This window comes from Zophobas morio, unplaced genomic scaffold, assembly GCF_036711695.1.
Source record: "Zophobas morio isolate AGI-343-1 ecotype UQ-CSIRO unplaced genomic scaffold, CSIRO_AGI_Zmor_V1 ptg000009l, whole genome shotgun sequence".
Classification (NCBI taxonomy): Eukaryota; Metazoa; Arthropoda; class Insecta; order Coleoptera; family Tenebrionidae; genus Zophobas; species Zophobas morio.
Genome location: NW_026972114.1, coordinates 8,755,548 through 8,770,312, shown reverse-complemented (window position 1 = coordinate 8,770,312; position 14,765 = coordinate 8,755,548). Strand labels below are relative to the sequence as shown.

At 36.1% G+C, this 14,765-nt stretch overlaps 1 protein-coding gene across 10 annotated transcripts in view; it reads right to left on the bottom strand.

Moving 5' to 3' along the window:
* Pdm3 (pou domain motif 3) overlaps positions 1-14,765 on the bottom strand; it is a 227,818-nt gene that overhangs the window by 6,291 nt on the left and 206,762 nt on the right. For 7 of the 10 annotated variants that reach the window (XM_064051515.1, XM_064051516.1, XM_064051517.1 and 4 more), the window contains 5 exons: positions 6,420-6,588; positions 6,206-6,364; positions 5,806-6,006; positions 5,393-5,554; positions 4,866-5,333 (listed from right to left, as the gene is read on the bottom strand). In XM_064051515.1, coding sequence (XP_063907585.1) covers positions 4,866-5,333; positions 5,393-5,554; positions 5,806-6,006; positions 6,206-6,364; positions 6,420-6,588 — 1,159 coding nt within the window. The remainder of the gene's footprint in view (positions 1-4,865; positions 5,334-5,392; positions 5,555-5,805; positions 6,007-6,205; positions 6,365-6,419; positions 6,589-14,765) is intronic. The other 3 variants (XM_064051513.1, XM_064051520.1, XM_064051521.1) reach the window with 1 other exon arrangement.

Here is a 14,765-nt window from a genome sequence, read left to right as displayed (position 1 = left end):
TGGTCATCAGTTTGTTGTAGAACAAATTACTGGAGACGCTGAACATAATGGTTCTTTCAAGATTGGTGCAGATTATGATCTTCAAGATGTGTTATATTCTGATAAATTCTGGCCGGCAGGTGTTGCTGTTCGACGATTCAATTTTTTTCGACGACCCAGTAACAGGAAACAATTCGAATAAGTGGCTCTGCATATGGGCATTAAATATACAAGGTGTATCTCAAGCGAAATTTGACGTGATTCTTGAAGAATTGTTAGAAGATAAAGTTGACGTCCTTTGTTGCTCTGAAACATGGTGTACTATTGAATCTGCTGCCAGCTACGATCTTCAAGGCTACCGGTTAGTAAGCTCTTTCTGTAGATCAAGTACGACTAGAGGAGGTGTCGGAGTCTGGGTGAGCGATCGTGTGTTCTCTGACTCTCAATGCATCGACCTATCATCGATCTGTTGTGAAAAGTTATTTGAAATTTGTGGTGTTAAACTTTGCAATTACATTATTTTAACTTGTTATAGAAGTCCTGGTCCGGGTTTTAGTGATTATTTAAACAAACTAGAATCCGTCCTAAACCAGTATTGGTCTTTGAAGAACAAATTTGTTATAGTAGGTGACTTCAATATTGATCTACTGATCAATAGTAAAGAAAAAAAAGATCTTTTATCAACTATGTCATGCTTTAACTTAGTACAAATGACTGATAAGCCGACTAGAGTAACTAGTCACAGCAAAACTCTTATTGATCATATTTATGCGCATCCAAATATTGTTAATGATGTTTGGGTCAAGTTAAACACAGTTTCCGACCACGAAACTACAGTTCTTCGTGTTACTGCTGATTTACATAAAAACCCTGTAAACTGTTTTTCTTATGTTAGGCGTTTTCCTAATACTTCAATTGTCACTTTTGCTAAAATGTTAGAATCTGAATCATGGGAATTTATGTATAAATTAACAGATATTAACAAACAGTTTGAATTTTTTCTTAATGTGTTTATGCATCATTTCAACACATTGTTCCCAATTAAGAAAGTTTGGAGAGCTGATTGTCTTAATAAGTCATGGATCACAAAAGAAGTTCGTATGTCGAGTGATAGATTAAAATTACTTTTTGAATTGTGTAGACAAAATCCCGAATTGAAGCCTTTATACAACACGGAAAAACGCAAGCACCATTATCTCATTAATGTCACTAAAAAAACATATTACAATAACCTAATTAATAATAGTATGGATTCATCAAAAATGGTTTGGAAAGTTATTGGGCAAATAACAAAAACAACTAAAACTAAATATAAACCTATTGAAATTTTTAGCAATAACGAGCTTTTGAAGAACCCATCTCAGATAGCAAATAGTTTTAATGATTTTTTTATTGATTCAGTCACAGCTTCCGTAAATAATATTCATAAACCTAAAAATTTTAACCCAACAATTAGAAATATATGCTCCAGTATGGCGTTTATACCAATAACTGAGGAGGAGTTGCTTATCATTATTAATAAAAAGTTAAAAAATAAAACTAGCTGTGGTCCTGATGATGTACCACTATCTGTTTTTAAAAGTGTTGCAGCGTCGATTGTCGCACCGCTCACTTTCTTGATCAATAAATCCGTTGAACTAGGGGTATTCCCTGACTTACTAAAAACCTCGAAAGTAATACCCGTCTATAAAAAAGGAGCACAAAAAGATATACACAATTACAGACCTATTGCTTTGACGTCTGTTTTCTCAAAAATTTTGGAATATTGCATATTAGATAGATTAAATAAATATCTCAATACCTTCGACATATTAAGTACTTCTCAACATGGCTTCCGAGTAAACTTTTCAACAAACACTGCGTTAAATGCATACTACAACAAAATAGTTTCCTATCTTAATAATGGCAAATGCTCTACTGGGATATTTTGTGATCTCAGCAGAGCATTTGATTGCGTAAATCATACCATACTATTGTCTAAATTCGAATCATACGGAATTCGTGTAAATGTACTCATGTGGTTTTCTTCGTATCTTACCAGTAGGTATCAATACGTGGAAATCTCGAAATGTATTAATATGGGAAATCATAAATTCGTTTCATCGAAAAAGCCAGTGGTTCGTGGAGTACCTCAAGGGTCAGTCCTGGGGCCAGTGTTATTCAGTCTTTTTATCAATGACCTTCCTTTATTGGCCGATAATACAGGCTGCACTCTAGTTTTATATGCTGATGACACTTCTATCCTAATGCCCAATGATAACATGCAGAACACCATCTTTTTAGAAAACATATCAAAATGGTTTGCTTTCAATGGTCTTTTATTAAATGATAAAACTAAATGTATTTATTTTCACACAGCTCAAAAAAAAGTTGCCAAGACAGCTCTTAACATAGGTACCCAGCACTTAGAACCTGTAAATAACGCAAAAATTTTAGGAATATGTATTGAAGAAGTTTTGAATTGGAATATGCATTGTACACAAGTTATCAAAAAAATTAATATAGCATGTTATCAAATACGAACGTTAAAATACATTGTCGACTTACACGTCTTACTAAATTTTTATTATGCGCATGTACATTCGCGCCTTAGTTATGGCATTTCACTATGGGGTTCTTCGCCTGCGGCTAATGAAGTTTTCAAAGCCCAAAAACGTATTATTCGTAATATAGTGTCTATTGGTTCTGCGTGTTCTTGTAAACCGCATTTTAAAAAATTAAAAATACTAACATTACCCTCAGTTTATATTCTAACTCTTTTGGTTTACACATTCCAAAACCGTAATAAATTTATCTTAAATAAAAACATCCATGAACACAATACTAGAAATACTCGAATTTATTTAGCTAAACCTAATTTGGAATTATATAGACGCTCTCCCAACTATCTTGGGCCTAAACTTTTTAATGCTTTGCCGGATGATGTTAAATCTATCAATAATGTTAAGAAGTTTTGTAGGACTGTAAAAACTTTATTACTCGAAAAAGCATGTTACAGCGTAGATGATTTTCTGTTGTAAATGTTATTGTAATTGCCATAATCATGTTAATATACATGTATGAATGTAGTTAGTTTATATACTTGTTTATTGTTTGTTAATTCTGACGTGTCATATACAAAAATGTATTTTTTGTCTTTTGGCTAAAATAAACTTATACTTATACTTATACTTATCTGAGGACATACGGATATTCAGTTGAAACGTTGAAATTTAATCTAGAAATTAGCATATATTTTTCCAAATTTTTATTTTTTAAATGTTTTGATGTTTTAGATGTTTATTTATGTATATTTATCCATGGAAAAATATTATCTATTTAGTTTCAATAATGATCAATGACGATTAGCTAGTGTTACGTGTGCAGTTAGGAACGATGATTAACCTATGTTCAATAGGGTAAAAAGTAATTTACAAGGCAGCCTTGGGCAAAACAGGGAATACAATAAAACCCTGGGATTTACCTAGGTAAAGCAGAAAGTTATGATTATGCGTTCATTATATTCTTTTTTCATAACAAAATTTACTTTTACCCAAGCCGGATTGGGTAGTCTGCAGATTACCCAGATAAAGCTAGAAACTTTTATTTAATTTCAGCTTTACCCAGAACTTTTGGATTACGTGAACTTCACCTGGGTAAAACCAGATTGGTCCAATATCCGGCTCTACTCGCAACATATCTGCTATTTGAAAGAAGCATCCTAATCCGATACTTTTTTAATTGTCTAGAAAATATAAACAGAATTACAAATTATTTTCTTTGATTACAAAAATATTCAGTTTTATTTTAATTAATTGATTTTTAGAAAATATGTCCCTACTGATGTTAATTCCTCGAGAAAACGAGACGGTTGTTTTTAGTCATCATTTAACAGCATGCTGTGTATTAATATACCATATTTTTATGATAATGAAAAAACTGAAGTAATGAAACACTGTCTTTTTTAGAGAGTTACGGCATCTGTACCGACATGCAAGTGAAGTATCCTTCCCGCCAAAACTAACCTACTACATTATCAACATCCCGCGCTTTCCTCTACCACCGTTCCTCTGCATCAGAGGGCGCCACACTTTTCACATCTACAGCTTTATTTATTCGCAAACAAAATAAATTTCTTGTTTACTCATTACTTGGTTCCGTTAGCTCAGTTTCTAAGCCGCACACAGAACAAATACTTTCAATAATAACAATTTATTGTTTATCAAATTGAGCAATCGAGTTATTTATGTTTGTGATCTTTTATTATGGTAATAACAGCTTTAGTGTCTCTCTATTGGCTTAATTATTACAACTGCAGATGATAAAATGATTAATTGCAGAATATTGTTATATCACGAAACGAAATAGCTCTTTAATTATTATTAATGCTTTTTACGTAACTTAATTAATTGATGATTAAATAAATTACGTGGCTACAAATTTTTATTGCATTCGCTGACGATAATTACCCAATGTCTTCAATGGGAATGTGTTGCGTAATTCGGATGTATCGACGAATAGTAAATTTTGTCTGTCGAAGATGACACTTACAGACCGTCCCAAGGAACAATGATTGTCTGTCGTCGCTAAATTAACCTTGAAAACTTGGTTTTAGTAATTTTTCTGACGCTCAAAACACAAAGGTTATTTACGATTATTTACGCAACACCTGTTTGAATCAAATTGTCAGATTGATTTTTCGTACTTTACGCTCTCCGCTAGGAAGTCTTAACAGTAAGTTGGTGTAGTTGTAAGTATTGCTACCCAAATTATATCATCAAAAATTACTAAACAGGTTGCAAAGTTTTATGTATATGATCAATAATATAACATCATCTGGAAGGATTTGCCAAACTTGAGTCTTGTTGACAGAGAATTTTGTTAAATTAAATTAAAACACAACTTACTTGGAGAATCCACTAGAAGATCCGCCGTAGAACTATCTGTACAATTTGGCGAAAGCGACGACGGCGACCTCTTCAAATTCTGACTAGGAACAGGTCCTGCCGACGTCGTGATGGTAAGCTCGCCGTTGCTAGTAGACAGCCTGTTCATGGGACTAACATTGGGCGGCGACGAGTTTCTGGACAATGGCTGCTGGTGGTGCAATTTCGGGTCGGTGTAGTTGCTGGTTATCATGGGGTTCCTGTGAGGAGGGGTGGACTGGGACGTGGGAGTTGTCAGCAACGTGGGTGCTGTCGAAAGAAGGGGTTGCGTTAAGGGGTTGAGTAAGGGGGTGGGATTCGTCGTGTGGGGGTTGCTCAGCATCTGGGGCATCGTTTGGAGCAGTTGCTGAGGAGACCCGTTGGACAGAAGGTGACCAAGAGAGCCTGGGTTGAGGAGGTTGGAGCCGAGACTGCCGTTTGTCGTCGGCACTAAAAAAATGAAAATCAAAGTCAGTGATGGGAGCAATGTAGTGTTTTTGGCAGGTTACCAGTGGTTGTGGTGTTGTTGAGAAGGTTCGTCTGAGCCATCGCCTGAAGATTCGCTAAAGACGTCGTAACCACTTGTCCATTATTTAAGGCTAAGTTAACCATTTGATCGGAACTATTTACATGATTTACTGGAATTGTCAAGATTGTCTGAGTTGCTAGACCTGTAAAAGAAGCTTTAGTTACAATAAGTTGGAAGTGGAAAAACAAAATATTTGTAAAACTATACGATTTTTAATCTCATTAAAGTTTGTGTCGAAACTGGAATATAACGTAAAATCCTATAGTTTATTTTATTTTTCGTCAACTTTTTACTTTTAGACGCTACTGCTTTACTGCTTTGCTTAATCAATTCCGAGCACCCGGCAAGTGGTAGTAACCGTCGAACTCTTATTCTAATCTCATCAAATGTCACCTTGTGACGTGGGTATGAGCAGTTGAGCTCCTTGAATTCCTTGAACGAGTTGTCCAGAGGCCAGGATAAACTGAGGCATCGGTGCCGGTTGTTGCGAAGACAAAAGGGGATTTGGTGGGGGCGGCAGCGCTGCCCCCGTAGTCTGCGAAGGGTTTAAAGTGGCTTCTGTGCTTCCTGACTGACTTGTCCTGGGGGTGGCCACTGCGAAATTATTATTAATCGATTAGCGATAAATTCGAGCCGTATCACGTAACCTCTACCACAATGGGACTACGTATATGAATAACGCTAATTAATAGGAGTCTCATTTTCCATTGTTATTACGTAATTAAATTCTTGGATGGACGGTGGAGGGAATGTTAGATTTGCATAACAATAATAAAGGATGCAGAATTAGTACCTGAAGCACTGACGCTGAGGTTAAGTGGTGCGTTCACTACGGGGCTGCCCGTCAGTCCGGCCATGTTTTGCAAACCGGCCGCCAGCGAGGCCACTTGGGGAAGACTCTGTTGTAAGGATGCCAAGTTCTGGAGGTTCTGCAGCGTTACTAAACCAGCCACTGGAAAACCACCCACGATTAGCACAAAAAACGAAACAAAAATTTAAAATCTTACTTCCGTTGAGATGGGCCGCTGCTGACACGTTGGGCGACATTTTGGACTCGGCACCCATGCCCTCCTCCAGCCGCCCATGGATCCCCTTGCCCAGCGTCAGGTCCGTGCTGCCTTCCACCCCCGACGCCGGCTCTGGCGACCCGACGCTGCTCTCGCAGTCGCTCTCCTGCTGGAAAAAAACCGCAGCAAAGGGTTAGCTTCGAATTTTTCGCGGCCGTAATGAAAGGGCGAAGTTCGGCGGTCCTTTCCGAACTCGAACCGCCGTAATATATTCGTCCGAGTATAATCTATTCTAGTATAATGATAATCAAGCAAGCAGGGAATAGTCGCCGTCCCCGGCATAATAAGGGCAGAGGGAGGGCGGGGGCGACGGAGGGATCGGACAGCGGCCGGCGAGGCGAGAGCTCTTTGTGTAGTTAGTGTAATTAGTGCCCCTCTTGCCGCACCCCCCTCACGCCGAGTACCTTATTTAAATGCAAATGAGCTTCATTTCGCAATATTAATGTGCCCCATCCCTGGCCTGCCTCGCGTCTGCCGCCCTCGCTCCGAAGGGTTGAGAGCACATTCGGACAGGGCAGCGCGTGCACGGCTTCAATCATACAGAGAGGGTTGCAAAGTCCGATTCCTAGCGAGGTGGGAGGAGGGGGGAGTTTAATATAGAGAGAAGTGCGAAATAGACGCATAGTAAGAGGAGGGGTGGCGGTTTTTTGATGGTGCGACGTCTTTTGCGTGTCTTGAAGACTTGTTATTTCGCTATCGAACCGAACGACGGGAAACGTATGCGACAATTAGAGACCCAATTGCATCATAAATCATAAACAAGATATTTTAGCACACGCTCAAGTATACAGACAAGAGATTGATAAAATTGATTGATTGACAAGAGGATTAATCCAAAGACTTGAGAACGGAATGGATTATAATAGAAAAATTGCGATTTTACGCGTAGCGAAAGAAAGAGTAGAGCGATGATCGCAAGCAATACAACCTAAATTTTTGAAGTTTTCGAAGTAGTAATTATTCGCAGCAGTCTTAATAAGACAAGTTCACTATTAAAATTTCGTTAAACAGTTTTTCCCGCCAAATCAATACTACGTAACTGGGAATTCGAATTAGGGCCCAACAATACCACCGAAATTTGCAGTATTGCTAATGGAATCAGTGGCAACTGTGCATACGTTGCATAAGTTGATTAATAAATGAAAATTTTGTTCAGTTAAAGTAGTGTGGATAATTGATGCCAGTACTACTTTTCAGAAGATCAATACTTTATTCTTCGTTATCATAATTTAAGACAAGATTTTGCTATATCTGAGAGTAAGCGACTCGTGTTATTGATATGTATTTTGAATTACGGCTGACATGGTATTGTTGTCTATTTTAGTCGTAAATGAGTTCACGATTTAAAAGAATTTTCAAAATGTGTAATAAAACAAGAAAATGATGTATCTGATACTGAAGAAGAAGATAGAAGAGATTTTATAGTTGTTAGTACTATCAGTATACCTCGAGATATAGTCAGTAAATTATAGTTTTTTGGATATTTGGATCCTTTTCATTTAGATAATAAAGTTGAGCAAGCTGGGAATAATATTACACATAGTAGCAATAATATAATTACAATAAATACATTTATTTTCCAACAGGATACAACACCCAATTAAAGAAAAATTAACAAAATTATAAAAGGAAAAAACTAAAATTCGAATAAACAGCCATATAAATACTTGAAGCATGTGCTCATAATAGTTATCTACCAAATATTATTATATAATTGAGAAAATAGATAAGAACAAATGGCCCGAGAATACCTATATTTGTTTCTAAAATTTGAGCAGCTATTTCTGTTTTGTGCCTGACTTCTATTACATTCAAGTGATTACATATTAGGTTCCTAGAGGATCACCTTATATATCTGGGTCCTGTTTGCTGGGCAATAACAAATTGAACTGTTCCTCGAGTTTAGTCTAGGTTTCTAGGTCCTAGAAATTGAACCTTATTTAGCAAAAAGTCGCAGACTATTTATAGAATGTTACATAAGAATTTTCGTGCAAAAGGGGAGCCTCTAGTGCTTAGTAAGCCATAATTAAATCGAAAAAGTAATAACTTGTGTTCAGAACCTCTCAGGGGATATATGCCATCGCATGCAAACGATAAAAACGTTAGGAATTTTGTCTGAATCGCTTCGACTTTTGACACATGGATTTCATAAATTGGAAACCAAATAAGGGATGCGTAGTCTAATTTGGACCTTACTAATGAGTAATACACAGTTCATAATGCGTTAACACTCCTGAACTCTTGACAATTTCTCTAGATGAGGCCAAAAGTTTTAAAAGCTCTTGTTATGGGGTCTATGAAGTAGAGTTTACAAACAAAGGTCACACCTAGGTCACGATATGACTCCATTGTAGATAGATCATCTCCTCCTATATCATAGCAATGCCCAACATTTGCTGGCTTTCAAGAGTATAGCACTTTTGCTTATTTAAGCTTAAACGATTGGCTTCGCTCCATTCAGCCAGATAATTCAAATCACTTTGAAGACTATCGGAATCCTCGATGCAAGTTATTTCTAAAAAATAACTGTAAATCATCTGCAAATAGTAGCTTTTCGCAGGACAAAACATTTACGACATCATTGACAAATAAGAGGAACAAAAGAGGCCCTAGGTGGACTTTTGGGGTACTCCAGCCGTAGGTGAAAATGAATCTGATTTCAAATTATGATATACTTTGACCAGAACTGTTGAGCGAGGTCTGCCTCAGGCGTCTATTGACTTCCACTTATTTTTATCAGGAGTTAAAAAATTAGTGGAAGTCAATAGACGCCTGAGGCAGACTCCGCACAAGAGTTCTGGTCAAAGTATACACACCCGATATTTCTCTGTCAAGTTTAGTTCTACGCAAATGACACTATTTATAAAAATTCTAAATTATCTTGAACTGTCTTGATTTTTAATAGTATTTTGTAAAATGTCATTTTTTGATTTTTATACAATTATACTTTAAGGAATGTATAAATTTATCAATTGTAGGCTGACGAATATGGATTAAAGTTAGGCAGAATTTCATTATGGAAGGAAGATGAGAGAAGAAAATTAAAAAATTAAAAGTTAATTGAAAAACGTCCCGTTTTTCTGTAAGTTTGTGTTGTATCTAGTGATGACGGTAGCTTTCCCCATTAGTTTTTTTTTCAATCCATAATTGGCATCTAAATAAGGTAAACCGTTATAAGTGTCAAAACGATTTATCTCGTACAACAATAATTATAATTCATTAAAACCGAACGTTGTGCAAGGGTTTCGACAGTGTGTAATTCCGTGTTGTGTGATGTGTTTATTATAATAATTGAAAGGAAAATCGTGCCACGTGATTCAATCGACATCCGATTGAAACAGCTTGCAATGAAATGCATTAATTTTAAGTTAAAACATAATGCACATTGGTCAATTAATTTATTAGAGTGTCAATGAGCCATTTTATCAAACAATGTATAGAATCTACTGTAAAATCACTCGCGCCGTGATGCAAATAACGCATTCCACGTGTTCACGCTTGTTTACCTTATAGTTCGGGATTTCGGGATTTTGATATACCTAATTTACATATTTTACACTACATGGCTTTGTATTAAATGACAAAAGTGGACAGAAAATGTACAATTTTCAATTTCAAAGAGCTCCAACACAACGGACCTGCACGCCAAATTAGCTGACATTCAGACCAAAATAACAAAATGCACGACCGAAAAATTAAACCCACACCACTCACGGTGTTTCTTCTTCCTTAAATACCAACACGTGCCCCTTAAATGCTGTTTTTTACTGTTAAATAACGTGAATCTCGATTCACGGTGAGTCTGAATCTTAGAGATTTTTCAATATGTTTGTTTAATTTCCAATCTTAAAAAAATTTTTGAAGTATGTACACTGCATGATTGTGTCAAGCATTCTTGCCGTTGCTCAAGACAAAGTAACTATACTTTTTTTCGTTTTTTCGTAAATAAAATTATACTACTCTATTTAAAGAAATAAAACTTCAGTGTGTATTTTTTAAATGGAACACCATGGTTATTTGAAAATAATAATTGTAAATTGTAGTCCTAAGTGTATAAAACACCTGGTATTTAAGTATATTTATTTTAAATGTACTCTCAAAAAGATCAATTGGTTCTTCTTTCCCCTAATGAGAGTTTTGCTGGCAACCATTGCTTGTCTAGAGAAAGAACTAAAGTACTACATACCACTGTGTAGAAGCCCTACAAACATATAGAGTACTACGACTCTGTTCGATGTTTGGCGACCGTCAAGCTTCGACTGGGGGTCAGTAATATGTCGTTTTACAAATTAAGACACAAATTCTGTCTAGATTCCTAACATTTCTTACAAGGTTACAAGATGGTCACAAATCTTTCAAAATTTTATCCCAGCATATGTATTGGGTATGATGGGGGCTTGCGCGGGGACAAACGAAATAAATTTTATTCCAACTGATTCAATTAATTAAAATGTAAAAATAAAACAAACAGTTTGTACCGTATAATCATCTGTATTATTGTGCAGATAAATATTAGCATTATTACGCGATAAAATTAATATAAACATGTCGTGGTCGCACTTTACTGGGGTCCCTGAGGGATTAAATTTATTTTTGACCGCTGTGCAATTAATAATTGCACTCTGGCCTTATCAGATAAAGAGCAAATTTCAGTTTTGGCAAAAAATTAAGATTGTTCGACCAGCGTAAAATAGCGGGTGGGAAATCAAATTCTGGCAGCCAGCAATTCTGGTCTAGGATTTAGCCATAACGCTAGAGCCCGCTATGGGTGTACCGACCAGCTTCCATTTATTATTAACGTTATTGCTGGAGGTTACCATTTATTTGTAAGAGGCAAGTTTGTGGGACTTACTCGAGGGGTTGGTGGAACGGTTTCCCTTTTCAAACAGCTCACTCCTGTATTATGTAGAATATATTTTGCTGGCCCTCTCGCCGTGTATTAGCATTATTTACGCGTCTGTTGATCTAGAGATTATGCATACACGCTGACGGATAAAGATGATTGAGAATCACGTGATTGCAAATTGTACTCGGCTACAAATGACGTCTAATTCTGTTCCAATTTAGAGCAGCGGACAGTTTAATCAATAGACGACTTATGTGGAGTGTTTCGTCGCGCGGACTCTTCCCAAGAAGTGCATAAATTGACCGAGATGCAAGGGAACAACTTTGAGGAGTTTCGTTCTCGCGAAATATTTTAGAACCAATCGAAACCAAATATCTGACGAACTAATTAATTCTGAGCTGCTAAATGTTTAATCATCCCCGGCAAGGTCCAGATTGTAAATTATACATGATTGGCAAGGATAACGCAATTGTAAATTACAGCTGGACAAATAGCGTCTAATTCTGTTCTAATTAAATACAACAGACAGAATAATCAATATGGGCTTAAAAGGGGTCCGTCGTAATGAGTAAACCTACGAACGGACGGAAAATGCAGACAATGCGCTTGAAAAATGGCATATCCGTTTATTATCGTTACATTCGTTTATTTTGCGCATTCAAATATAGCGGATCGCCGACAATGTTTTTGATCGGTCGTAATTAATATTTACGTAGACCGAGACACTCACACATTGACACGGCACATTGCTCGAACGACAATGAAAATGCCCAACTAATATATATGACCAAATGAAACAAAGAATATGGAATATTTCACTTACACGTAAGCTGCTACTTGCATTAACAGAAAGATAAAAAGCGTTTCCCGTTTTCAACAAATGCCACTTAATGTAATGTGCACCAAGACAATATGGAATCGACAATAGATTGAAAGAAAAAATTTAAAGCCCTACATCGCCTCGGTTCCAACAGTTCTTTGTTAGGTTGGTTTGAAATTAGGACAATAAGGCAAGCCACTCCAGAGTTCCATAATATATTTCAAGGATTCAAACATTTACCAAAAAAATTTGATCATTTTTTGAGCAACATTCGTACTGCTTAGTTTAGGAATCGAAGTGTATTTTAAAACCTACAGTCAAATAGAACGGTGCTCAATAATTGATATAAATTACACAAAAGGTCGACGTATTTATGTCAAACTAACCCTAATGATGAGTAGATAGTGACGGGCTAATTAGATTTTAATTTTAATTAACTCTGATAATTAACCAAAGAAAACCAATTCCCAAGATGGTGAGACGATAAAAAAAGAGCGGACCCATTGAAGAGGTCGCCAGTTTTCTTAAAACTGATTTCAGATTGTTTTTTGTAAATTCAACTTCAATTAACAACCCGCGTCCGATAGTAATTATCTCTGGTGTTGAAGCAGTCATCACTAAATAACATCAAATGCACACAATTAATATGCACAATTGGACTAAACAACTATTTAAATATGTAATTAAATGATGGGAAGTCAGGCTAGCACTATTATCGTTTCTATAGCTTTACAAATGATAATGAAGGAGCACGAAAAAATGCGTCGAGACGTGTTTTTGTGTAAACAGTAATGGATTATTTTATTGGTGTACTGACCGCTGAATCGTACGGAATTTTAAGAATATTAACAAAGGAATGAATAATCTGAAGAAAATAGCGATGAAAGTAATGATTTGAATCATAGACGCGTGATAATTTAGTGTCAGTAACCTTTCTCATTAGAGCACCTGCTTCGTCGATTTTTGGGAATTCCGGCAATGAAATTTAATGATATAGAGAAATCAATTCAATTTAAGTCTGTAGTGGACCATTGAAAAACAATTATATCATGGATTGGTTTATAAGATTGCAAAGATAAAAAGTGATAATTTCGTCGTAATAATGACGTGGTAGTCTTAGAATTTATGTGTAAATTGGCTACTTAAGAGCGGAAGTTTTTTCCTCTTCACTGTAGAGTACAGTTTTGGCAAACAATATACTTACTTCAAAATTGGATGTTGTAAAGAGAATTGATGGAACGAGGAATATTTAGTACAGACAACTACAAGTATAAAGTATGAAAGTTTGTATAAGTAGAAGCATTTAAGAGGGAAGGAAAAGGAAAAGGTTACACAGCTCAAAAATTGGACAAAGATGCATGTAATTTTTTAGGTCTTGAAGTGTAAACCACGTTATTTAACATCATTTCTTGGTCGTAGCAGAAGTTGGATGTTCATAATATCACGTACATCTGGATTATTGGCCACGTAGGAAACAGTGAAGAATCGTGTCAAAGTGTTAAGAATAGGCAGCAAGATATTAACTGCCTCCACAATTAAAATCTATAATACAAAAGATTATCTAAAAATCTAGGGGAGGTCAAGTTTGATATCGTGTTATCTGAAACCAGTACTTCCAGGGTCGTTTTAAAGTATCTAAATCTGAAAATGAGCCTAATCAGCGCAAACCTCATGATAACGCACTTATTAAAACTGCCATCACTTCAATTGATAAAGATGTCACTGAACTTAATTATAATGAAGGTTGTATGGAGCGTTCAAGTAAAAATGACGTCAAGTTGGCTTTGGAAATGTGAACGTAGGGCGTAGTTTGATTACATTATTTTAACTGACAATAACTTATTTCATTAGCGTCATTGCAATTAACACACAATGGTTTTTACTTCCGAATAGAGGATTTTCATGATGGGATCTTATTTTCGCAATGGGCGAAAAATTGAAGGTCAGTGGCAGTACGTTTTAGCCGATTGCTGGAACGAATTTCAAAATTGAGTTTCCCGGTGTTGTTGATTACAACACCTTTAGATGTTCGCTAGATCGTTCTTTGAAATGAATGAAACCCCATTTATTCATGCGCTTGACGAAGATGAACGGGATTTTAGATATTTTCAGCAGTCTGGAGCTAGAGTCCATACACCGGCTGGCACAATGAATATGCTACAACCCAGATTTCAAGATCAGTTAACTAGCCTTGGTGCTGAGCATGAATTCCCTCGAAGATCCCGTGATATCTCTCCTTGCGACTTCTTTAAAAATAATAATAATAATAACAATAATAAGTTTATTAGTGCATAAAAACTTAACCGGTTTTTGCATAAGTCAAGATACAAGATTGAATACATTTAGATTGAAAACTACAACACATCATTTAGAAACTCCTCAAAGGTGTAGAAAGCCTTTGAGAGCAAATATTGTTTCAATGTAATTTTGAATTTACGCATGGACAGAGTTTGCACGTCATGGGACAACTTGTTGAAGAACTTTATGCCATAAGACAATGAAATATATATAGTGAGGTAAGAGTAAGAATTTTAAGTTCAATAAATTTGTCTCTGGAAACTTCTCTGTAACAAAGTCCCGCAATAATCCTAACTGCCTTACGCTGTAGATTGAAAAATCT